At 41.5% G+C, this 26,188-nt stretch overlaps 1 protein-coding gene across 2 annotated transcripts in view; it reads right to left on the bottom strand.

Moving 5' to 3' along the window:
* Positions 1 to 1,001: 1,001 nt before the first annotated feature.
* The window catches only part of LOC112575994, a 59,627-nt gene continuing 34,440 nt past the window's right edge, over positions 1,002 to 26,188 (bottom strand). Inside the window, exons 6-15 of one of the 2 annotated variants that reach the window (XM_025258180.1) lie at positions 23,815 to 23,923; positions 12,387 to 12,499; positions 11,144 to 11,372; positions 10,431 to 10,630; positions 9,240 to 9,469; positions 8,646 to 8,788; positions 6,687 to 6,840; positions 6,078 to 6,155; positions 4,994 to 5,041; positions 1,002 to 2,437 (exon numbers count right to left, since the gene is read on the bottom strand). In XM_025258180.1, the coding sequence (XP_025113965.1) occupies positions 2,308 to 2,437; positions 4,994 to 5,041; positions 6,078 to 6,155; positions 6,687 to 6,840; positions 8,646 to 8,788; positions 9,240 to 9,469; positions 10,431 to 10,630; positions 11,144 to 11,372; positions 12,387 to 12,499; positions 23,815 to 23,923 (1,434 nt within the window). In that variant the 3' untranslated portion in view covers positions 1,002 to 2,307. The remainder of the gene's footprint in view (positions 2,438 to 4,993; positions 5,042 to 6,077; positions 6,156 to 6,686; positions 6,841 to 8,645; positions 8,789 to 9,239; positions 9,470 to 10,430; positions 10,631 to 11,143; positions 11,373 to 12,386; positions 12,500 to 23,814; positions 23,924 to 26,188) is intronic. The other variant, XM_025258181.1, reaches the window with a different exon arrangement.

Here is a 26,188-nt window from a genome sequence, read left to right as displayed (position 1 = left end):
CCGGCGAATTGAATTAGCGCCTACCGCTGTGGAAAAGATGAAGACGCAATAGGTCGAGGGGTCGGCGGGGGTTGCTAAGACCAGACGGGGAAGGCTTCATTGGAAGATGGGAGGAGGAAAAGAGAAATTTGTAAATGGAGGAGTGGGGGAGGGAAGGGGTGAAGGTATACCGGCGGCGAGAGCTAAGAATCGCACTTATCATTATGGAAGCATCCGCTGACTGCGGAGCCCAGTCTCCAGCAGATGACAGGCGCTAATAAATGTCCCAATAATGCCAGAAACGGATAAAAGATCGCCAGCCCACCCCACGACCTTACCGGGTATAGCCGCACATTCTCTGTTAAACCAACCCCGCAGACGACCTACTTGGCTAAAAGGGTTACCTAGGCGACGACATGGGTTATATGCTTTTATGCTATGGGAAACATCACGGAGCGGCGATGGTGTGCCAGGTCGGTGAACCCTCGGCGAGGAACTGTGTTAAAAGCCTGAAGATGCTTCCAGGCCAAGGAATGTGGACTTTCTCGGAAGCAGTGTCGTAGCCGTCTGTGTGTGTGTGTCGACTTCAAAAGATGTTCCAAAAGCATAGACTGGTCCTATATTTAAAGCTTCAGGTTTCGCCAAATATAGAACTTAAATAGAACTAAACAGAGAGCTGCATCCAAATATTACCTTGAACAGGTGAGTGATAAATTGCAAGAGATGAAGAGCAATAATTTATCAGGTAGAGAAGACATTAGAAATCTCGCAGAAAACCTATGAAAACTTTTATAAGTAACGGGAAGAGGAGGGGGGGAAATTATATATTGTATATAAAATTATGTGGTTAAAGTACACTTGTGTAAAGAAATAATGATAAATAAGAACTGAAGACTGGAAAAATCAACAGAGAGACTGGGTCACGGCCGACATGGCGATGTAAACATTAGTGATAAGGGGATTTGAAACCATCTTATTTGAGATATCCAATCGAATTGAAGAAATGGGATAAAAAGTTTTTGAAAAAACGTACAAACCCTGGATTCTCGCAGTGCAGAGGTCAACGTCTGGCATCGTGTCTAGGGAAGGAACTGTAAGGGACTGGCTTACACTGATCCAGCAGGTAAGGATACATCACACCCAATCATTTGTAAACAAGTACAACATACACAGTCAAAAAAAGAAACATATGTTGCCAACATGAGATCCGAACCCAGAGCAGCATATCTTTACTGCATCTGCGTGACAAGCCGGGACAGAGACGAAAATAGATGAAAATCATAGGATGATTGACTGGATGAATGAAAGCGAGAGAAGCGAGCTTCACCATCTCATACACAAAAAACAGAAAAGATGGATGACAGAGAGATAACAGTGACACACAAGTAGTCAGCTACAAATGGCAGGAGGCAGATGACCCGGCACTGACCGATAAAAAGTAAATTATTTTAGAAACAAATAAATGCTGCGCACCAGCCAGGGGAATGGTCTCCAGTCTACTCGCAAGGGCGCACCACATCCCCTCCCCACCAAAGAAAATGTTGGCATGGGACCGATGTCTGTCCTCCCAGAGTGAGGCTGATGAGTCGGGGTAAGGGTGGGGTTACAACCTAATCAAATTCTGGTCCCCGAGCGCGCGAGACTGGCTTATGAATAGCCTGACAGCTGAGGACCGGAGACGAGAACCTTCGATCTGCACCCATCAAGGCCAAGGTATGGCAAGAAGGTTCAACCTCATCAGTCTCGTTTTGATGATGACCAGCAACGTTTGTTCTGGAAGCTGAGTTTATGGCACTTTAAATTAAAAAAAAACAAACTCATTGTCATCTACACACACACACAGAATAAAATATTTGTAAGTGCTCAAACCTGAGTCCAGGAGGGAGGGAAGAAAACAGGAGGGAGAGCGGGAGCGGGTGGGTCTAAAGGAAAGGGAGATTATCAGGACACATCAGCAAAGGTAGATAATCATTGTCTCAGTCATCCTCATAATAAATCTAATCATGGAGCAGATGATGTTTCCTTACTATGATGTTTCATCGTCCTAATCTCTTTGGGATTTTGGCAAGAAACACGTTGATGAACACGAGGCCTCACACGCAACATTTTCTCTCCTTCTTACTCTCTCTCTCTCACTCACGCACGCACACACACACATCAATAAATATTGTATGCTTATGTACAATCTCAACCTGGGTAATACTGTACACACATTGTTCATCTTATAAAATGAAGTAATAATAATGCACAACATTCACAGATAAAGGTAAAAGGACGCAATATCTGTAGCAGACGTGAGGTTTCGGTTGAGTGGCGCCGGTGACGTCATCAGCGTGGGAACGACGTCATCGACTGTGGCGCGGTGTAGGCCACCTGGTTCGTATTCTGCGATGGGGCTGGGTATCGACTCTCGTACAGAGGGTTCGAGAAAGCAATGTCTGGGTCTGGATCGCTGTGGCTGGAAAACACACAAAACAATCAAAATAATTTTCAATAAACAAGAGCTCCAGCCAAAGGCAGAATTTGCTGTTAAACCACTTTTGAAACTGAAGAACATAGCAGATGATTCAATATTCAATATTCAAACATGTCTGGCGATAATGGCAGTAAGGACTTGTAAACACGAAGAAACTGCCAGACGTGGGTTCAAGAAGACTGGCAGAAAAAAATTAGATGAAAGATGAAAAATGAAAGGTTATAAGCAAGTAAACAGTCGATGGACGCCATCAAAAGGTGAAGATGAACACAATGACACTTTATGTACAACGGTTTTTGAAGTGAACGTTGCAAATCATGGACTGACAACGAAGTGACAGATCGTGGAAACAACAATCAAGTCCATCTCATCTGTCCATTCACAAAGCAAAAAAGGTGGAGAACCACAGACAATCGAGCACGCAGCGGAGATAAGAGATGGAGATCGACAAGTTGATGATGAAAACCCAGAATATATCATGGGAAAAACAGAAAAAATTAGCTGGTCTGTTCAGCCAGTTAGGCGAGAGAACATCACTCACATGTAGCAGTAAATAATATCAAGAAAAAAAGTAATGGAAATGATTCAATTATAAAAATCGACATGAAGAATGAAGTGCACATACACACAGACACAGAAGAGGCGAGAAAGAGAGAGGGACACACACAGAAGGCGAGAAAGAGAGACTGAGAGACACAGGAATAAAGCCTAGACGGAGGGGATTACAAATGTCTGCTCCCTCCCCTCAGGCAAGAAAACGTCTGCAAAGCTAGCCGTAAGCCCTCTTGAATTGGAATTGCAAATCCAATCATCTTCCACCCAGCTTTTAAAACAAACTCAAAATGTTTTGCCTGCAGTGACATTATCCATGAAACAAACTTTTAGTAAGAGTGAGATACGAAAGTTCAACAGGTGCCTTCAAGAAACTTCGAGAGTCTATGGTTCGCTGTCAGCTCCTGCAGCCATCGGAAGTAAAAAAGTTTGCAACTTTTATGTAAAAAAAATGTGTTACAGTAGTTTGCCTACCCTTAAAAAAGTTAGGTTTATGGTTATCATCGAACCATGATTCTAAATCGTATTGGACCCCCACTTCCGGAACACAGACACACCAGAGTAATGAGAGATAGTGAGAAAGGAAAAACAAAATTCATTGATATTTTCGGCCGATCCCTCTCTTTCATTTTCCCCACTTGACCATACAAGGGGTACAAGTCTTTACCGAAGAACCAAGAGAACAAACATGGCTACCCGGACCATGATAACCAAACAATGAAGATGAGAAGACATAACGGGATCGCCGGCTTCCAAGAATAAAAGCAAGCAATCGACCCTCCCCCCCATAAACACTGGGGACTCGTCGCCGGCTACAGCTCGTGGGTGAGGAAAGTCTCTGCTTTTCAAAAGTCTTATCGACCTGGCGGGTACCTTCCCATGGCGGGTGATAGATTTTCTAAATCTCCATCCCAGCCCTGAGGGAGCCGCGGGGGCTCAGCTGTGGAGAGAAATCATGGCGGACGGTCTGATGAGATGGTAGGGCTGGCGCGGGGTGGCGAGATAAAGGGGGGCGAAGGAAATGATCGCCGGGGAGGATGCCGGGATATGGCGATAGACAGGAGGGCTCGAAGGGGCTTGACGATGTGTAGGGAGCAGCCTACTGGCAGGATTCGGGAGGAAAACATGACGAGAAAGGAAAGAAATTCTCCGTCTAGTTCCCTCCGCTTGTTTTATGCGCGGGCATTCTCTTACAGTGTCGAGGTCGTCGAGACTACACTTTAGTCGATACACCCGGTAAAAAATATACACTTGTGACGGGTATATACACTCAGACTAAATTACTTGGGTAGTAGTGCTAAATGACGGGTAGCTACTCTCAGATTTAAGTGAAGTGTTGGTACACTAAACTTACTTTGTATATTCAGAATGACGGAAATATATCCTCACCTTCTAACTAAAACTTTTCCTGTCTTTATTTTTGTAATTTCTATAAATAGACACCTTCGTAATTATAACTGCCCACCGGGTTTAATAAAGTCGAACATTTGTCAACATACACTAAGTGGACGGGTAGATAAAGTAACGGGTAGATAAGCCATCTAGACCACTTTTTCCGAAACATTTAATAATAAATTAGATTAAATATTAATTGTGATGAGTGTGCACGCTAAGTTACAGATGGATGTAGTTGAAGGAATCATTGAGGTAATAGACTGTAACGGGTAGATATTCTCAGCAAAGATAGGTAGACCAAAGTGACGGGTACATTAAAGTGAAGTTACTGTATACATGTACTCACAATAAAAGTTGTTTATTTTTTTTTCAACCATTTAAGACCTCTTGTCCGATATTTCTTTCTGTTATAAATATCACCTACGAATAAGCTTTGAATAAAAAAAGCACACAGAAAAAAAATTCAGACAGGAAAGACTGAAAAATGAAATAAAGAGAAAAAAGGAAAATGAAAAAAGAGAATAAAAGAGGAATGATGAAGATGAAGAGAAGAAAATAGAAGAAAGTAGACATATACTTTGATATACTCACAATTTGTAAGTTAGACTGTCTATCTCTCGGGTGCTGACACTGGTTAGCCTGTGGAAAGATTAAAGAGCGACCTGATATAAGAAAATCCTCGCAGACACCCCGACACTTCACTCGAGGTCTTTCATCAGCGAATCTACTGTTTTACGACTGGCATGGGGGCAGGTCCCTCGGGGCCAACTTCACAACTTTCAAACCCCTGTTTTAGGTTGTATATGGTATGTACGTCAGTGTGTTTGCACGTGTGTTTATATCTCTACCCGCGCACTGGAGTATTTCATGCATGAAGCATAGTTTAGGTATAACCGGACCAAATCGCAAAAGGACGCCATTGGACCACTGAACAAACAATAGACAGTTTTATCTTAGATTAGAAAGTTTGGATTCGCGCATAAGTAAACGGTTTTTTGTTTATGTTACGCAGCGCCAATCCAATCCACGCCGTCAGGTCGATTGTCACGAGACTTGGGCGAGAGAAATCCGAGACTCGAGTCCCCCGCAGAAGTTAGCTACTTTGAGCCCAGTCCCTGCGGTAATTGAAACTAATGTTTGCTCTGCATCAATCACGCTGGAACTATCGAGTCAACTGTAGCTTCTGCACCTGGAGCAACTGTAGCTTCTGCACCTGGAGCAAGTGGAAACTCAGACTAACAAACTGCCACGTCAGCCTACCACTGACAGGTCTTGGCCCATGTCTGGGCGCCAGCAATTCCTTAACACTTTTACCCAAATAAATCAAGCCTCCATGCGTCAATGGAAAAACCATGGTGAGAAAATACTTTTGAAAATGCCTACACCGATGAAAGATTTATCTAACGAGGCTCCCAGCTCTGACATGGTCAGAAAATGAACATCTCAAAATTAGACATTATGTAACGACTGTCTACAATATTTATAGTTTATTTATATTTATAGAAATATTTATAGTTTATATCCAGAACTACACATCTGTAATGAGGGTGTAAATAAAATTTGTGGATAATGGCGTGTATGCAGCTGTTATCTTCGACTTACAAAATATTTGTCCGATTTCTCTTTCTTGAAATGGATTTCATTATTGAGCTAAAATAAACTGTAGAGTACTTACGTTTCTTTTTCGTAGAGTGATAAATCTTCGTCTGTAAATGTGTAATTTGGAATATTTCTCTTCTTCGGGAATTTCTTCCTGCAAAAAATGATCGATGACTGTCAGTTAAGTGGATTTATTTCAAGAAAAAGGAATTGATAAATGGCCCTCGATAATCTATTCGATCTGTCAAAGTTTGTTTTACAATCGGCCACACACAGGCATGCGCAGAGTGTGTAGAAGGGGGGTTGGACGGAGTAGATGAAAGAACTGAGCCTAAAACACAAGATTGTAAAGCTAGAAAGTTGATCTTTTATTTATACTGAAGACTTAATTAAGGAGGACAAAATTATTTAGAATCATTGTATACAGATTTTAAACTGTGAATTCGCATACATAGATACTTGAAATTTTTTTCTGGAGTATCGTGGTGAAGTACGCTCACTCTTTACTGACAACACACTCGTCTAACCCCACCTTTACTTGTACACACCTGTCTACCTGCATACACCTGTACATACATTAACAAACCTGAACAGACATTTACTTGAATGCATTTGACTAATCTTCACACCCTGCTATGCATACCCGAACACACTCTCATTTATTCTCATTTGAACACGCACTCACCTGTAGTGACGACACACAGCGAAGAGGACAACGATGAGGAGAACCAGCAGCATCAAAAGGGAGATCACCAGGGTCCACATGGTCCTGACGAAGAGGACGGACACTGGACTGGACTGTCGCTCAAAGGGACCGGAGAACGCCCCGCCATCTTCTGCTGCGAGTGAGAAGAGACAGACCACATCATCAAATTCATTCACAGACGAAAAATTAACCCGCAAGTTTTTATTATTTTATTATTTTTTATTACTTTATTTTTTTTTTAGAGTCTAGACAGGAACACTAAAGTAAGCCAGAAGTTTAGAGATATCAAAAAATACCAGACAGATATATTGAAGGGGACTCAACAAAGACATTCAAAGAAAGCAGACAGGAAAAGTAGCCAAAAAGACCAGAGAGGAGAAATAAATACACTAATGCACGGTAATAGATGGGGAGAGAGTGTATGGATGGATTATTACTGAGTGAGTGAGAGATGCAATATGATAACTCCTCTCTTCACAAGTGGCTGAGACGTCTTTCCGCGCCACCAAGCGGCCTGCAGGCTCTTTTTGCCCACAGACAACCCCTCCCCGCAAAGAAACCTTTCTTTCTAATCAGATCCCCGGTCAACAGCAGTGCAAACAAGGCTGCGGACTGGCGATGAGCAATCGCGAACACCCGGCTACCGTCTTCCAGAACCTTCTCTGGTCCCTTCCATCTTCATTTAATTCAGATAGTCCCCGGATAAGAGGCGGCTACAGATATCGAAATATTCGACTACGGTACTTGGCGAGGACGGACAAAGTCTTCATTCAGATTCCTTGGTCTGTTGGTGTGCATCCGGGTTAAACGGTGGCCATGTTTGCATCGCTGGAGATTCTTCAGTCCTGATGAGGTTCTTTCTTTTTTTTTCAATGACTAAGTGAAAGATGGCCAATGTTTGGAGGGTGGATCAAGTTTTGTACCGCAGACTTTCTGTTTGACGATATTCGCACTTGACTATGTTCTCCAAAAAAGCACATTTCCAGAAAATACAGATTTTCTCGCTAACCAGACCTGTTTATTATGAGGTACAAACAGTGGAAAATCTCTGAAACCGGCATTTTTTTATTTTTTTTATTTTTTATTTATTTTATTTTTTTATTTTTTTATTTTATTTTATTTTTTATTTTTGGTTAAGAGATAAGGCTTTGGGATTTAAAAAACTGGCGCTCTTCGACATATTCACGAAAAATTGAAATTCGAAAACCATCGCTTGTAAACAAAGTCGACATTTCTGTTCATTTTTGCTACTTTGCAATATAAACAAGAATTCAGTAACAAATACGAGACTTTTCTCTTAAAAACCAAAGTTCACCGATCTTCTCAAGAAATGGATTTGTTTCTAGTTTTACATATCGTTAACCACCGATTATCACTCTCGCGACATATTTTGCGTTTTTCATTTTGTTTTTTCCATATAAAAATATGGGATTGTTTTCTATAACTCTTTACACCTCAGTCGAACGACAAAAATATATATTTTTTTGAAATCACAAAAAATACTTATTTACTCAGCGGATAAACAACAACTTTATGAGACTTAAGTCGAAAAGTTAAACTTCAGGCTGGCTTTTAACTTTCGCATCTTTGTGGAAATCTTTATTTATTAATATTTATATGTTCACCTAATAGCAGTGACTGGATTTTTTGAGTGCGAAAAGACCTCATCATGATATCGAGAATCGGGATTAGAAGCCGTGCAGACATCTGAACTCTTTTTTGAATTTGATGGCAAAGATAAGATAAAAATACTGGCGCCATCAACCGAAGATGTGGGGTGTTCATCGGGTAAGCTGGTCATATCCTCTTTACAAAAGCCTTGCCACCCGATATTGGCTTCCTGATGTCTCGCACGATGTCGACAGGAGAGAGAGAGACTGCTTTGACCCACTTCCGTGTATTTTTCTAGAATAAATTCTTTGAAAAATGTAGACTTACCGTTAAAATTATAGTGCGGCGTACTGTTGCTCGGTGACCACGTGCTTGGAGTCCATTCTCGTCTGACGTCACGATGAGGCTCCACGAAGTGAGCGGTTAGTGACGTCATCTTCTGGACCTCGGGATCTTCTTGAGTCGTGGTGCTGAGGACACAAACTGTTGTTCATGACAACACTGCCAGGAACTTTATTGAGAGTGAAAAAATAAATGTTAGAAATTCTGACTCAAAAGAAAAAGAATATTATAGATTTCAACTGAACAATAAGATTATATATTTAATATTATTTATTTACTTAATTATAATACTTATTTTGCAGTAAAATAGACAGTAGCTTTACTTCATAATTTAGACCAGCGTTTTGTATAGATGTCTCAAAACTTTTCTTGATAAAGGAAGTACACAAAGAAGGTCATCTAGATAAGACATTTTTTTTTCAATTTTCTTTTTTTTTTATACCTCAGTCACCTATTAGGGACGACAGCCACTACCTCATAACGGCGGAGATGGTGTTAGTAAATGATGATTGAAGTCGTCTAACCTTTCGGTGTGTATTGTGAAGTAATGTCAGACGTGGTGCGAGAGGCAGACGTTACCTGGTGGTGTTAGCAGTGGTGTTAGATGTCGACGTGGTAGCAGTGGTGGAGACGGTGGACGTAGTCGGAAAAATAAACCGGTAGGTGGCGTGGAAGCCGGTGCGCTGCACGTGCTTGTCCGTCTTCAGCTTGACCAGCAGCACGTTGTGACGGGACGTGTATGACGTCACGGGGTCATGGCCGCACAGCATGGCCAGCTTGGTGGAGGCGGGAGAGTCTCCATCGTACACCTGAAAGGTCGCATTTCTCGCCGTGAGGATAGTTAAAGGCTAACCCATGTCAAACTCGAGAATGAGATCACATTTATCCCAGTGAGGATAATTAAAGATAACCATTGTCCAACACGAGACTGAGATTGAGGCTGTTGGCAAGGCCATGGCCAGCGCACTAGACCAACCCTGAAAAAATTGGTATTCGTTTTTTTTTTTTTTTTTTTTTTTTTTTTTTTTTTTTTTTGCAGGATGGTTTCTGTGTGAGTAAAGGTCTACTCAATTGTCACTTAATCTGTTTGAAGAAATGCATTTTTTATTGCTGATCATCGAAGGACAACCAAAAGACGTCTTGCACATGCGTGGCCGCCATTCTACTCTCAGTCAAAACATCAACCAACAAGCTGTAAGGACTTCCCACGAAAGTGATGTATTTCTCAAAACAACCAAAATTGCTGACTTGAAAATATTGTTCTGCGTTTAAACTTTTTTTGGAAGAAATTAAATTATGTCTAAAAGGGATTTACTTGGAAAACAGCTGTTCAGCATCCATCTCAATCATCTACACTGACGACTGATTTCACATTCAATACACACCTTTAAATCATGCGGAATAAAAACAAAATTTAATATTTTCTACAAATGTCGACTTGAACATTGTTTCCAAATTTTTCCTTCGTTTATGATACGGGCAAGAGAAAACCAGACTAATTTCGCACTTGAGTTGGACTTTAACATTTTCCCGAGAAAATAAATTCGAGCAAAAGGTGGGAAAAAATCATTCAATATTCAACGAATTTGTCTATACCGACGAGTCATTTCGTCATTCTCATCACACCATTCAAAAAACAGAATTTCTACATTTCATATAAATGAGATCTTTGAACATGAAGTCGCTTCTTCCAGAGTTGCCTTTTCATCAGTTGTCTCCCATGGGCAAGAGAGAGAGAGAGGGAGAGAGATATGAGAATGGACCTCTCACCTCCAAATAATCGTAGTGCTCAGTGCATCGACCGAAGCCCGGACCGTCGAGATCGATGGCCGAGAACTGCAGGAAGACTTTGGCGCTGGTGGGCGCTTGTATTGTCCACGTGCAGTCCAGAAGGCGCGGGTACTGAGCAGGCCAGCCAGGGGACGCAATCTGACCGTTATCCTCAGTTAAAAGAGCTTTGCAAGGCCAGTCTGCAAAAGGAAATGAAGCAGACCCAGATGTCTAGAGCACAGCCTCATCAACACATGCTTACTTCATTCACTTTCCCTTCTCCTTCCTTCCCTCTTTCCATTTCTCTCGCCAATCTCTCTCTCTCACACAATCACTGAAAAACTAGATTTTTTTTTTTTTTTTTTTTTTTTTTTTTTTTGTCAGTCATCCGCAGCTTGCACAAATTTTTCTTTGGAGAAATAGAAAAAAAAAAAGTAGTCCAGAAGATTTTTTTTTCCTTAACCCCCAACCCTTCCCCCAATTCTCGTGAGATGCTCATCTCATCAACATCTCTCCCTAACCTTCCCCAAACCCTTTTAAAGGATCATGTACCCACTCAACAACCGGGGTAGTTGTTCAGTTTTCAATACCCACCGCCATCTTCAACCCCAGGAAATAAAAATTCTTAATAACTCAAATTTTAAACACCCGGAAATACGTATTTTGATTTTTTAAACCCGTGTAACACGCTCGGAAATATCTCATGTCGTTACCTCCGGTGTAGAACACCCGGAATCCCTGAGCATCGACGTTGTCGTTAGTGATGAACTGCAGCGCCACCTCATTGCTGTGGCTGACGTAGGTCCTCATCGGCGAGCTTGCGCAGAATCGCACGAGCCCGTGGGACGTCATTTCCGTGATAACCAGACGATCAACACCAGCGTCGCAAGGATTAGCCGACTGCGGTCCCAGGTCAAAGTGCACGAAGTTAAAGGTTATGACCTGCCCGAGAGAAAAAAATACTAAGCGAGACTGTTTTTCACTACTCGCAATTTCCATTGAAGGGCTTAACTGATGGCGGCCGGGCGAGCATTACTTTCTGTGACTTCCATGATCAAAGGAAAAGATTCGAGGGAAAAATAATATGGAGGTGCAGTTCTGTAATAAGAAGGATTGGGCAGCTTGACTGCCATTACACCTAATGCCTCGTTTAATAAGGAACGGGAAAAAAAAAGATGTGAGAAGGGCAGATTTCAATACCAGCTCTTCTCTGATAACTAAAATATGGAAATCTGTCCTTTAGACTTCATCCGGGGATGTGGTGAGGGACAGCAAGCGGGAGAGTAAGGGAGAGGAATGTGTCGTGGATTGGGGGTTATCTTTCTTGTCATGGAGATTTGTCTCTTTATGATACTGCCATTTTCTCTTTGATGCTGTATGGTTCTACAATTTAATTTTTTCCTCTGAATTTTGCACTTTATTGAAAAAGTGATTGGTAAAAAATAAAAACTTCAAACAGCTGCTTCTCATGGAGTTTTAAAGAGCCTTCTTTGCAGTTGCCTTTCTTAAATATTTCTCAAATTTATGAAATCTGTGAGCACTCATTACTAAAAAAATATTTACTACAATATCTATATAATTATATAGATATTTAATATAAAGTTTATTATAAAAAAGACACATTCAAGTAAAAATCAGCACACTTTACCTAAATTGCATTTCTAACTGTGTGACAGTGTACAAAAGCGTATAACAATTACATTACAAACTTCAACCATAATTCAAGAAATGTTTTCATCTCAACGGAAATAAACATGTTTTTGTGGGTATAGTTAAAGACAAAACACAGTGTGCACTGTGGGTGTCAAATATTTTGCCTGAAATATAGTCATTATCCCTCCATTCTTGAATTTCCTTTTTTTGTGGCAAACATTCAGATGAGACCGCCCTCCCACACTGCAGTTCAAATATATTTTCCCTCCCTACAGATGCCCGGGGCTCTGGCCTCACACCCACCTTGTGTCGAGGGACTTGCACGTGCCACGTGCAGTTCAAGTGATGCTCGTAGTGGCGAGGCCAGTTGGGGCTGGCGAAGTCACCTGCCACGTCTGTAAGCACGTCCCCGCAGTCTGCAAGGGAGGAAGATAATCCTGGTGAATATGCAATTACCTGTCGTTAGCATCGGGGTTGACACCTGAGGTGTAACGGTCTTCCCCGACGGTACATACGTGTTCTCCACGAGAGCATACTCGTTCTCGAACACGCACGCGAGCAAACAAATCAGCAAAAGTCTCAAATCCCCCGTGTTTCCTCCCCGACTGCAAGAGCACTGTGTCGATGCCAATTGGTGATATTATTCCTGAATAATTACTGTTCATTTTTTCTTTCCTTCTTTCTTTCCTAATTTGTGTATTTGTTTGCACATTGCTGTTTCTCTCTCTCTCTCCCCCTCTCTCTCCCTCTCTCTCTCTCTCCCTCTCTCTCATTCTCATTCATACATTAGCATCCCTAAACGTTTTCTTCATCCTTCTGTTTATCTCTTGCTTCCAATTGTTTGTAAGAGCTTTTAAAAATTTCAAGTGATAGTCCAATAGCTTCAAGATTACAGTTTTATTCTCTCTCCCTTTCAATCACTCAATGTTTGTTTTCAGCTGCCTACATACCAACATATTTTTTTCTTTTTTTCTCTTATGACTTGGTGTAACTTATTTATACAATTTTCTTTTCCTTTCTGGAAGAAGACTTGTTTATGTCACGTGTGACAGGACTATAACCTCGATAATAAAATGCAGTTCTGTTCTCACGCTCGCACACAATAATTCTTCTTCTTTTTTTTTTTTTTCTTTAACCCCATCTGTGTCAGGGAGGTCTTTTGCAGCATCTGTTTATTGTGCTGATGCTGAAACATCGAATGAAATCATCGTCCTTTGCCACGAGGACCACACCAAAGACATCGATTGGACATAAGCTGTTGTCTGCTGCTCGGCTTTGCTCTCTCTCTCAGAAACCAAGGGTTACTTTCGATTCAATCTGCGGCAAACTATTGCCAGTGCGAAAGAGCACACGAGGTCGCCATCAATCGAAAGTTTTCTGTCAAATGAATGTCTGCTCAGTGAGCTCCGCTTACGTAATCAAGCAAGTCAGGAGGGAAAAATATCAAATGATTTAAATACAATGAGAGGTAGGCAGCGAGAGAGACAGACTGACGCAGAGAAATAAAATTATGAAAGAGAACACAGAAGAAATGTGAGGATGAACAGACGAAAAATGAAAAGGGAGGTTAAAGAAGGAGAGAAAAAGATGAATCGCAAATCTTCATTGAGACACTGATTCTCATCCACGGATTGCGTGCTTCCTCCTCATACTCGGGAGTTCTGAGAGACATATTTTGCTCTTCCCTAAAATATTTTATCAAAAGACCTTTCATGTGAAATATTTTACAATGACACCAGGGAAAACAGGAAACAGGAAATAAAAATTCCCAGTGACATCCCTTTACCTGGAGTTTATCTTCATTTGAAGTTGAAGCCTTTGGGAACAGATGTTGACAGTAGGTAGACAAGTAGGTAAACAATCTCGTCCTAAAAAACATGATCCATGTGTGCGGTGTGGGTTATGTGGACCATGAGGGCTATGTGGACTTTGTGGACCATGTGGACCATGCGAGCGATGTGGGCTATACAGACCATGTTGGCTTTGGGGGCTATGTGGATCATGTGGACCATGTGGACTATGTGGACCATGTGCACTATGTAGACCATGTGCACTATGTAGACCACGTGGGCTATGTGGGCCATGTGGGCTATGGGGGCTGTTTACTTGCTGCGATCTGTCAATCACACCTGCCTGTCTCCAGGTCTTACAGCTGCTGCCAGGAGCCAGCAACCATGTAACAGCGCTCGTCAGGATTTTTTTTTTCTTCCATCTTTACTTACTGTCGCACTGAACTCTAAAATCCTCACGAGAGTGTGTGGGGAAGGTGGGTGGATGATAGGGTGTTAGGGTAAAGGGGTGGGGTGGTGGTCTGTCTGCCAACAGTAAGTATATGAAAAGGTCGGGTGACATTTTTAAGATCCACGCTGGCACAAAATGACCAGGAAGGTACTCAGGCAAGATAATGGTTTATTCATAACCCAGCGGGAGGAATTTCAGACAAATGAAATGCAAAGCACACAATACGGAGCAAAGATATTATCTGAAATAAAAAAAAAAAATCCTAACTGCAACAACCTTTTACTTCCCTCTTTCCTGCGAAAACACACTAGAAAACAAGGAAGACAGTTTGGATACAAAAGAGGCAAAAGGAGTTCTTCGGTGAGGAGAGCTCTCTAATTTGTGGAAATAAAAGAGGAAGTCACGTGAGTAACGGCGGGTGGCATTTCTTTCACTGGAGTGCAACAGACTGTTGATGCCTTTACAGGATGGTCGGGTCGGAATGGTTGGTGTGGATTGAAAGTGTTTCCACCACGAGTTTTTTTTTTTTTTTAAGCATGAGGGAAGATGGAGAGGAAGAAAGAAACAGGATTACCTGGAGAAAAACCCCGATAACCAGCCATGCGAACAGGTGTCACATACCGAGAGGAGATGTGAACCCAGGGCCTCTGCCTGAAGGTGACGAAGTGCTTTACCCACTACGCTACCGGGTGTCCCTCTTTTACAGGAATGGTACATACGGGCACTTAAGTTTCTACTTTTGTGTTGATTTACTGGTCTTTGCACAGATTTCTTACAAGAGAGGCTGATAAATCCTTGGAAATATATGTTCCTGCTGATAAACTATCGCCCTGTACTTGATGGCAGTCACTTTGGAAGAAGAAATAAATCTCTCGGGCGTGTTTGTTGTCTTCGCAATGTTTCTGGGAAGGAGATAAATAATTTCTTTACGGACGGATTTTTTTATTATTATTATTACGTTTGAAGCTTAATATCCGGGTGGGGACAAATTCTCGGTTAGCTGATTTTAATTAATTAAATGCGTCCCTGCTGCTTTTTCTGGTCTTATGTTCTTAACGTGCGATGATGTTAAGATATTAAATATTGACTATAACACTTTCCTAGCTCCTCCAATCTTAACATCAGACGAGGGTCGAGAATGAAAACGAGACTGAGCTGAGTGCTGCTAAATTCTCATAATTGTGACGAGGATTCGTTGAGGCGGGTAGGGTAGGCAAGTCACAGGGGAGGGTGTTGGGAGGAGAGAGGAGGGTTGGGGAGTGAAGGGGAGGGAAGCGCGCTAATAACGGTTGGGCGTAAGTGGATTTCCAGGGGAGGAATTTCTTAATTTACAGTAATTGAATGTCTTGAAATAAAGTGCCAACGTCGAAGGTAGCAGCTGTAATTTCCTCCGTCGCAAATTAAAAAGCAAAAGGAGGATTAAATAATTTTTAAACACACTCACACACATTCTCTCTCTTCTGTCTCTCTCACACACAAAAGCAAGCACACATGCGGACAAAAAGGAAAAAAGAGATAGAAAACTACTTCGCGGAACATTTTCATTTTCGGGAAAATGTTTAATGTGTCTTTTCAAGAAATATCTTTGCTTACTTGAAACATTCTCTTCCACTTAATTTCTGGCGTCTACAGAGACACCCAAATGGAAGAAATTTTTCTACAAAGATTAAAGTCAAGAAAGGAGACGCAAAAACTCGAAGAAAGGGCAATAATATCCTCCAAAGGGTTGAAAACAACTCAGCCAACCCGAGATCAGCCTCTTTTGAAGACGATAAGCTATCTTCGAGGGTCGCTGGTCAATGAAAGCTCAAAGGCTTCTAGCTTTTAAAATTGTTTCTGTGGAAAAAAAATTTCCAAAGTTTCTTGCCTGGCAGGCGGTTCAAGACTAGCGGAAAATTACATTTTCTGATGATTTCGCACGATTTTAGAAAGAAAAACACATACCGTTAAACGCTTTTAATCTTTTCGATCGTAAACAGATCGTAAGCCATGGTCGGCAAGCAATATGTGAAATAAAATCATTGCCCAGCTCTCATTATGTGGCAGGTTGCATGGTGAGATTTAAGCCGCGCGTGTTAAACAAGTCGAATAACGGACCGAGAACAAGATGGCGACACCACGCTTCGCCGAGCATCCCCAAACATCAACCTCCCAAACATAATGCCGCTAGTGTTGGCAGTTCACGATTTTGTTGACGAAGCTGTATGAAGAAACCGTCCCTGGAACAAGAACTTGTATTATTTATGGCGTATTCATGAGGTGGCGACGGGACTTCCGGAAGCCTATAACCTCGCGAGACGAGAATGCGAAAAGGAGACGTGATTGCTCTCTTGAGTCCCGAATGGCCAAAGCGGATCCCCAGCATAATCAGGCAAACTCGAATAAACTGAGCAATTCATGCATATTCATGAGCACCGAGCACAGTGGGAGGTGCAGGGTTAAATTCCACTAAGGCGCAAGACAGAGTGCATATTAACCCTGCCCTTCCTGTCCTCCAGTCTGCCGACCTCTGATGTTTTCCTGTCTTCAGCCAAAATACGCTAAACTATACAATTAAAGGGTCCGCGAGGGAAAGGTCGCTAACTAGAAATAAAAACTTCCAGAAAATTGCTGGCTCGCTTGTTTTCATTGGGATTACGAGAAAACTTTCGTCTTCTCTCGACATAAACTTGTGATCGATTATATAACCAAAAGGCAATAGTGGTGTGCAAGATATAATTACGTTAGGTGATTTCATTATGTGGCTCTGAACACAGACCAAGACATTCGTAAACATGGCGCCGTATATCACGTGATTTTTTTGGTAATACTTCCTGCGTCCCTGGTGTTTGCCTGGCGGTGAAGACTAAATGGAAATTCTGTCATCTTGGGCAAAACTAGCCAGGCGATGTGTAAAGATTTTTTCCAGACCAACACCATGCTCACAGATAAAATGTTACATTCTAAATTGCATAAAGAGATATTTTTTTATATTTTCGTTTAAGGATTTTAGAAAAAAAGCTAAAAATAAGAAATCATCTTGTTACACGAGGCATTGTATCCAGCAAGTAAATAAAAAAAATAGTGCGAGCTCGTAATAGGTTTTTAATGATTATTTTCGTGTTGTTGTGAATGCTGTCGGTGTAAAATATTCTGTTCTGTTTTTACAATATTTAAAAAAGTCTTGAGGAAAAAGAAGAGAAAAGAACCGGATGCTTTATAAAACATGTCGCGCGTCAACATGGGGAGACAATTATATAATTATATATATACACACATACACAGAAACACACATATTCACACACACACACACACACACATATCTCTATGAATTAAAATGTCTAGAAACAGCAATGCACATCAAACCATTCGTTCTGGAATAACTGATAGTCATTCACCTCAGAAACTGTTCTTACCTAATTAATACGATTTTGTTTCTATAAATAGAAATTAAATTTGGGGTCGAATTCAAATTATGAAAACTGAATATTTAAAATAAAGCCCAAATAAATATTAGGATGTAATGCTACTTTGAACCTGTCAGCAAACACTTTCGGGTCGCACAGGTCACAGCACATAAGAAAAGATAACTCTCTCTCTCTCTTAATGACCGCGATGTGCCGCAAGCACTTGTTTAAAAAAATATGTGACTAGAACAAAAAATGTCATTTTTTTTCTTACTTTGTATTTTCCCTTCTCACTCCTGTTTACTTCCAGACATTTCCGCGGCAAAAGAGAAAAAAAATCAGAAACGGTTTTCAAGTTTTCTCAGATACTTGCGAGATGGCAGGAGGGGAGGGGAGAGGAGGGAAAAGTTTTCTATCATTTAGCGAAGAGAGTATTCTTCGGAGAAACCGGTCAAGATGACACTAACGATATTCCGTTGATTAACCTTTTAAATCCCGCTCTTCAAACCCGGTGTGTGTGTGGCACGAGTTACATCTGACATTAGCCCCAGCCTCCTCTTCCGTTCTGCACCACAAACTTGTCAGATGCTGGAGCGCGAGCCCTGGGGGGTCAAGGGTCACTCAGCCAAGTGCGTTTTGACTGAGGAGCGACGTCGTCCACGCGGCCTTACACACTGTCCGCAGCACAGCGCCGCCTGCCGTCCAATGCAAATCTCGGGGAGCGATCCCAGAACGCTCTTGTCCAGCATGTTCCGACAATATTTTTCTGCCCTATCCAGCCGGTGAAACGGTTTCCGTGTTACGTGCTGGCGCCACGATTGGCGTGTCCACGTCTGTTCACTGGGATCACAGATCAGTGATACCAGCCTCGTTTTCGACCTGAGGCCCCGCTTCTCCCGCTCACGTCTGGTGATGGAATCGCTGGACTCCATCCAGCAGCGTGGGTCACATGGTTGACACAATTTTCAAATTAATTAACGAGCTTCCTTAATTTAAAAAAATTCTTCGGTCTGAATTTATTTCTGGTAATTTATTTATAATTTAGTTTTCGGTAAACAGTCTTGTGCAACATTTGTCTTCGTCTGAGTTATCATCAGTCAGGACTGGCGCTGTCTTGTTATTTTTTTATTTAGGGGTTGGAGGGATTAAGGGGCAGTTCGGTTACAGGATATAAACATGTTCAAGAACTGGTTTTTTTAAAAGAAAAGTTTCGTGAAAGTTGGCAATATCAGCCGTTAAAATTATTTGTAAGAACTCCTTGCCAGTGGAGATGTCCAAAAACCAAGCTATCACGTGATAGACTCGTTCGCATGAGGTCAACGTGTGTCTGTCCGTGTGCATGATGTCTTGCTTAGTCTTAAGTGCTTCGTTTCTCCGTTTTACAAGACCCGATTTTTCTTTCTTTGGACTGGATGAGGGAGTGCTCACATGCTCGTGACACGTGCACTTCCACACACCCACCTTCCATCTTGACCAATGTCCCTCCAGCTTTCCTCTTTCATCTAATGACCTCACATGACATCTTAAATCTGTCCAGACGACTTCTCCATTTTGTGCATTGGTCAAGTCTCAAAGGTCCTCAGTCTAAAGCACTGTTCGTCAATCCCACCTCCCAAACCCACCCGGTTGTCCCTGGAAACCTACTCCAATGAAGAATCAGAGCTGAGAGCTCCCTGTAGTATTCGTTCTTCGTCTTCTTCTACATTCTTGTGTTCCACAACGTTTGCCCTCCATTCTATTTCATTTCCTCTGTGGGCGAGGATCTCTGTCTCTGTGGCGGGCTGTGACATGTCCCCGTCGCTGGCATCCTCTGGGTTCGGTCCTGAAGACACTTGGTCAAGACGGTGTTATTCCGTCAGGTCCGGCGTCGTCTCGACCGAATCGGTCAACAGAGTCAACAGGGAAAAACCTTTCGATCTTCCCCTCGGCAAAGGTCGATGGTGCCGGAAGGGTCCTTTGATAAGCTCCGATGTGATCAAACAATCTTTTCTCAAAGACAGAGAAGGACTCACCATGAAAATGGTGCGCCGGCACGCACACTGAACAAAACCCGAGGGACAAAAAAAAGGAAGGAAAGGGAGACGGAGGAAAGAGGAAACGAGAATATTTCGCCGTGCCTCGTCCAACACACCTTACACATCAAAGCTTCTGAAAGATAATTTATAATGCAGGATTTCTAAAATTTTATGCCTTAAATAAGCTCTGCTTATCAATACTCTCACAAGACACTTTAATTTAGAATCAAATCCAACCGAAAACAGCAAAAATCAGTTACAGGACTGCTTTCCGGAAAGGTAAAGACCATCTGAACAAACATTTTTTGTTGTTATAGCTTACTAATGCTTTGGTGAAAGTAAAAAAAAAAAAAAAGATTAATAAGAATGCACGCGGCTTAGCGACATTGCTGCGAGGATCAAGTCGATTCAAATCCCAGGACAAAATGCCAGAGGGAGAAATACTTTTTGGTAACTCTTAGCAGGAGACGAGGCAAACGAGGGTTTGTAAGAGACGTCATCGCCAAGCACGAGTGGGACCAGAGTTCTGCTGAAGACAGAATGTTTTAACAAGAAAAAAACCTGGCTGCAAGCAGTACGAACAGCGAGAAATCTGGTGTTGATAGGGTTAATAGAAACTGCACTTTAAAAGAAATTGTCACAAACAAAGCTCCGTCTATATTTGTTGCTGCCTCTCCTCAAACGGCTCTTGGTAAAATTGTCTTTCGCTGAGAATCCTTGAGGAGGAAGAACATTTGTGTAAAAAAATAAATAAATAAATAAAATAAAAGGAAAGCGAGACATCAGGCTAAAAAAGTTGTGTTGATTCTTTAACTATTACAATTTTATGGCAGTTGTGGCCTGAAGGGAATAGCGAGTCCACTAATTATTAAAGAAACCTTCTTCTTCGAATCATCATCATCATCAACGTCGTCGTCGTCGTCGTCGTCATCATCATTATCCTCCTCGTCGTTATTTCGATTGCTATTTCAACAGGAATTTTGTATCATTTGCGTCAGTGGACAATGATTTGTCCAATGTCTACATTCTGAGTATAGGATACCAATAGTTTACAAAGCTGCTTAAAATAAAGAACAATAACTCTCAAATATAGATCTTGCAAGGTTCGAAGACTGGAAAAAAAATGCATAAAAGGAAAAGCAGAAAACCTTTCCTGCTGCACTTTATAACTAAATGGCTTCACTACAAAAAAACAAAAAAAAATCTCTCCTTCACCAGCTTGATCAATTTCGCGTGAGATAGTATAATGCGGAATAGATAATGGAAACCGGGTTTTTTTAAAAAAATCATTTTTTCCCCGAGACAAATTAGCTTATTTTTGTAACAACTGACCGCTAATACCCAGTGTGACGTAGACGGGGGATTTGTCCTCTTCTTGTTGATTACCACAATCTCGGTCACCCGAAGGTCTCATTAACCCCATGCCAGCAAAGCCGGCGACTTTGGTGGAAGGAAAGATGGTAGAAGGACGGTGGCGGGGTTGGAGTGAAGCACAGAATGAAATCACAGGACAACGAAATGGCTGTGGGTGAGATAAACCCTAGTTATCGCCACCACGTGGATCAAAGAAGAATGTAAGACGAGGTGGGGGGGGGATAAGAAAAGTTGAGAGTGATCCTAGTTAAGAGTCGCCCCTCTACATTCACTCCACCCTGTTCCGGTCTGCATGAAGGGGTCGCACGTGCGCGTGACCCAGATAAGGGATCAAGGTCTGGGAGGGAAAGGCGGGAGAGGTGAATGGCACGTCTTCAGATGAACATACAATCTGTTGTGCGCCATCGATCGGATGGCAGAGTGCGAATCGACAGACCATGGTTCTGGGGCCCACCCAGCCCTTGGCACCATTCCAGAGAGAAACTGTTGCAGACATGGGTTTACAGATCCGTGTTAAGTAGTCGCAAGAAAAACTGCAGCACCCACAATTACAAGGAGCCGTCTGCACGTCGGGGCGATAACATTCGACGATGACAGCCTCCCACGGACAAAAAAAAAAAAAAAAAAAAAATTAACCAAACAGGTTTTACGATTGTATATATTAAAAGCATGGCAATGAATTCTGATGTCAAGGGGAAGCAATACCATTGCATGCCATGGTAACTGTGGGGTGTAGCATGGCCAGGTGGTCGCCAGGACCTGTGTTGTTCTTTTCATTCCTTGTTGGAGAAGATTGGAGAAGTTCCTCGGTTGCTCTGATATTTCTTGAAGACTTTACCATCCCATCGTCCAGACCTTCACTTGGCAGTTTCTTTCTCTGCAGTACTTTGGCCAAAGATGAATACCCAGATTCTTGAATTTCCCACAGCCTTGGGCAGTGTTGCAAAATATCCAGGGAATGGATGCTTTTTACTTTAATGTTGAGTACCATGTCTCTAGTCTGGTCCTGGCAACATTCTCCTCGTACCTCGCGAGGACATCCACATTCATGCCTTACAGCGCATTCATCTGACCCCATCACACAAACCCAGTGACTTGATGCACTATTTTCTTTAAAACAAACCTCGTGAAACTTTTTAAAAAAAGGGAAAAAAATAACTTTAGAAACTTTGTTTTAGGAAGTCACCTTTCTTAACCTTTCCCTAGAGAGTGCAAAAACAAGAGGTTTCAGAAGAGTTTTAACCAGATTACACGACTTTTGTTTATGTCATTCACGATACAGAGAAAGAAAATAATTAGAAGTTATCTTGTCCAAGACATCGCTTACATTCTTACAGTAGTCGAGCTCTAAGAGAAATTTTAGAAGCACAGATTTTCCTGTCCAGCAGACAAATACTTAAGAGAGAAAAAAAGAGAAACTGTAGTGTGACAGTATATCTTCGCTTGCAGAAAGATTTTAGCTTCTAAAAACATGGACGGAGCAGGTCGTTCAGAAAGAAAAGGATAATGAAATCGAAAAAAACCCTGAAAATTAAAAAAAGCAACATTCAGAAGCTAATGACAAGCAATAAAAAGAAAAAAAAAACCAATGAAGCCTCTTCTTAATCCTCATCCTGTTACACACTTATTTTTTAAGTTTCTAGTTACCAGACTTTAACTCCAAACTTTTTTTTAATCGAAAAGTAAGAATTCCACTCTGATCTCTCGAACTCTGATTTCGGTAAAGATTTGAAAGTTTAAATAAAGATTTTCGTAGAAAAAAATTGGATTTATCACCTGAAAGACTGAGATGTAAGTGTTCTGGTCGACTTTGGGAGACTAGACCCCTTTCCTAATTAATTTCCGCAGAAGACTTTAAAAAATTGTGTAAATAAACCAACAACAGCACGTGGCACTGAGGTTGTAAAGTCAGAAAGCAGGGCCAAGTGGTTTGACCTATGAGTACAGCTACTTTGTAGATGGAAGCGATTTCGAATCGCCTCAAGAGGCTGCCGGGAAAACTATCATCTATCTCATCTGTCAACAGTCACAGGAGTCCAGATCGATGCTGGACCTCTTGGAAGCACCGCTGCCCATGCCCACCATACCAGAACAGTGGTTCCCTCTGGACATCGCTTGACAGGTCTTCGGCAACAGTTTCCGGTGACTAGACTTTGTACTGAGCTACCCTGGAAACTTTTGTTAAGTTCACGCGGATGCGAGAAGTGAATCGCTAACGCGCGAGGTCGCTCAGTCCCAAATTGTTGTAGTCGTGTCCTTTATCGGTGCCGAGCCCCTAGGGTACTCTTATGTGGACATAACTTTATTTTTCTTCTTGAAAAAAACATCTGGGATCTTATTTGGACTTTGTTACACGGGATTTCAGACACACAGTTGATAATGAGACAATAATAATTAATTGCCCTTAACTTTCACACCCTTTTGTCTCTTTCTCTCTCTCAACCAGAGTTTTCTTTTCTCCTTGTCCCCCTCTCTAATCCTTACACTCAAACAATTGTAAACAAATTAAACTCAAATATATTTGAAAGGGTTTAGTCTTTTAAACACATCTTTTTCCATGAGCACTACTCCTCAACACCGTCCACCTGTTCTCTCTCTCCTTCTCTTTTGTCCTTCCATGTGAGGAACATGGACAGTAAGACACAGAAACACACAACAGAGAAGACGAAGCAGGAAGGAAACAAAGAGAGATTAGGAAGTGATAAAAGTACTTACCAAGAAACGGCTTCATTTCGAAGTGATGAGCTTGTTGTTGGCCCTGATAGTAAAGTCGTCCAACGTCACTTCCGGTAGCAGCGCTCAGCAAGCAAGTGCCATTCTGAATCTGCAAAAATAAAATTAAAATGCTAAAAGATTATTGTGCAATGGCTTTTTTAGTTTTTTTTTTTAAGGTCTGGTCAAACAAAATCACTCCTTTCTTCTTTATATCGTGGTCAGTAAACTAATCTTCGTATTGGATAAAGCAACATAGTCCATAGTCCCTCCTCACTAACCGGATGTTTTCATTTCTTTATTTGCTTACGTATTATAAGGACTGTCATGCATTTACAGATTAAAATTATAATATATTGAATGAATGAAACATTAGTATTATAAGAGCTCATTTTTGAATGAATATTATATATATATATGGTTTTTTTACAAAGAAGGTGATGACTTGTCTTCATGGTTCACTGGCGTTTTCTTTCTGTAACCACATATTTGTATTTCAACTAGCTCACTGAGAAATCATAAAGAAAAATTCAGACAAAAATCACAAAAAGTAGGAATCTCAAATGGGAAAAGAACGGGTAAATAATCGATAAATATTGCTACAAAAAGAACGTGAAGTAAAGCCATGGAAGGTAACTCTAGCAAAGGGCTGCAATTTGTAAATCCCTAACAACTTTGTTTATCTCGGCTTTTCGATTTAATTTAGCCTTAAAAACTGGTTTCAAGTATCACAACCGTAGATGTTTTCAAACTTTCCAATAATTGTGTTTTTCAACTTCTTAGACATAATTATTTTTCAGGCTACAATAATTTTCGGGATCAGGACACTTCTATCGTTGTATTTCTTGTTGTCACTGTAGCCAGACTCATCCATAATTATAAAAACTGCAACCTTTTATCCACACGAAATTCTGTTTTTTAAAAACTAGAGCAACGAGGAAGGCTGGATTGAGAAGACAGTGTCTAAGAGAAGACAAAAGGTTAAGCATGAAATATGTCTGTTTAACCTTCTGTGGCCTGGACAGTCTGCCGCCGTCTGGCCATGTATGACTTAAGTCCCGGCAACAGCCATGGCTATGGAATGCTTCCTTCCGCTGCTTACAGTCTCATTTCCAGGGACCTAACTCCGGCCATCGAGGACATCGCAAGAGCTCTTGTCCATAAAAGGAAAAAGCTTGACCTCACATACCCCAAATTCCATTTGCTTCCTGGCAACCAGCTTCAGTGACCCTTAACGACGCAGGGATAAAATCAGGATTTTGTGAGATCAGAGTAATGAAAACTTGGAAAGAAAACAATTTTAGCCCGGCAATCCCTTTCCATTACGTAGACATTGAAAAAGCTTTCGATTTGTGCAATGTCTAAGATTTCTCCTAACCAACGGCTAACATCTTTTATGGGTTATAGAAGGTTGTCTAGGTGACCGATTACTTTTATCACATTTGCCTCTACAATCCTCAGACTAATCCTTCTGGGGTCTTCTCACGGTGATGCGAAGGTAAACGCCTACTTTGACCGTCTGACAAATTATACCACGACTTCTTCATAATCATAAGCTGCAAATTACCGAGTGTCCAGGACGCGGCTTGCAGGATAATTGAAGTAATTCTTATTTCCTAGTTTGTTCCGCAAACTGCGAGCCGCGGCCAGAGAACAACGAAATTTTAGAGACAGCGATGGCGAAATTCCTGGACTAGACACTGTTCGTCTGTCCTGCTTAAGATAGAAAGGATAGGCAAGGAGGTGTCTGCCGCAGATGATAGACAGTAAAAGCCTGTAACAATCATGTCTGGAATTTTCGTACATGCGCAGCGAAACCGAAGAACAAGACTTGGTTTGGAAACAGATGTCTTCTCATTCACTTTGACAAAAGGATGTACAACAATATGATTGCTGATATTCAAGGCTTGCCAGCAGCTTTGTCTTACTCTCTCTCTCACACACACACACAAATAATGTTTATAAAATCATGAAACTTATAGGATTATTTGCTCCATGGTGACAGGTCCTTTTCCACATTTTTAATTTAGAGACACCACACAGATAAACATTTTAATCACTTTCATGACCATTTCATTTGTGTTGTTGGCTGAAATATTCATCTTTTGGCTATTACGATGGGGTGTATATTTCAAATGCCTCTCATCTACGACTCTGAGCCTCCACTACCGCATGGTATGATGGGTTAGTTCGGGATTTGCTGGAAGGGATGACGAAAGGACGTGAATCGCTTTACTTCCACGCATGCGCAAAGATACAAGGGAATGAAGGGAAGACAGAATAAATACGAGTATCAAAAACAAAATCAGAAACAGAAAAGCTCGGTCTGACAGTCTTTGGGATTAGAAACAGACAGCAGATACAGAAGTTATACAGA

This window comes from Pomacea canaliculata, linkage group LG11, assembly GCF_003073045.1.
Source record: "Pomacea canaliculata isolate SZHN2017 linkage group LG11, ASM307304v1, whole genome shotgun sequence".
In the NCBI taxonomy this organism is placed as follows: domain Eukaryota; kingdom Metazoa; phylum Mollusca; class Gastropoda; order Architaenioglossa; family Ampullariidae; genus Pomacea; species Pomacea canaliculata.
This window is presented reverse-complemented; position numbering and strand designations above follow the sequence as displayed.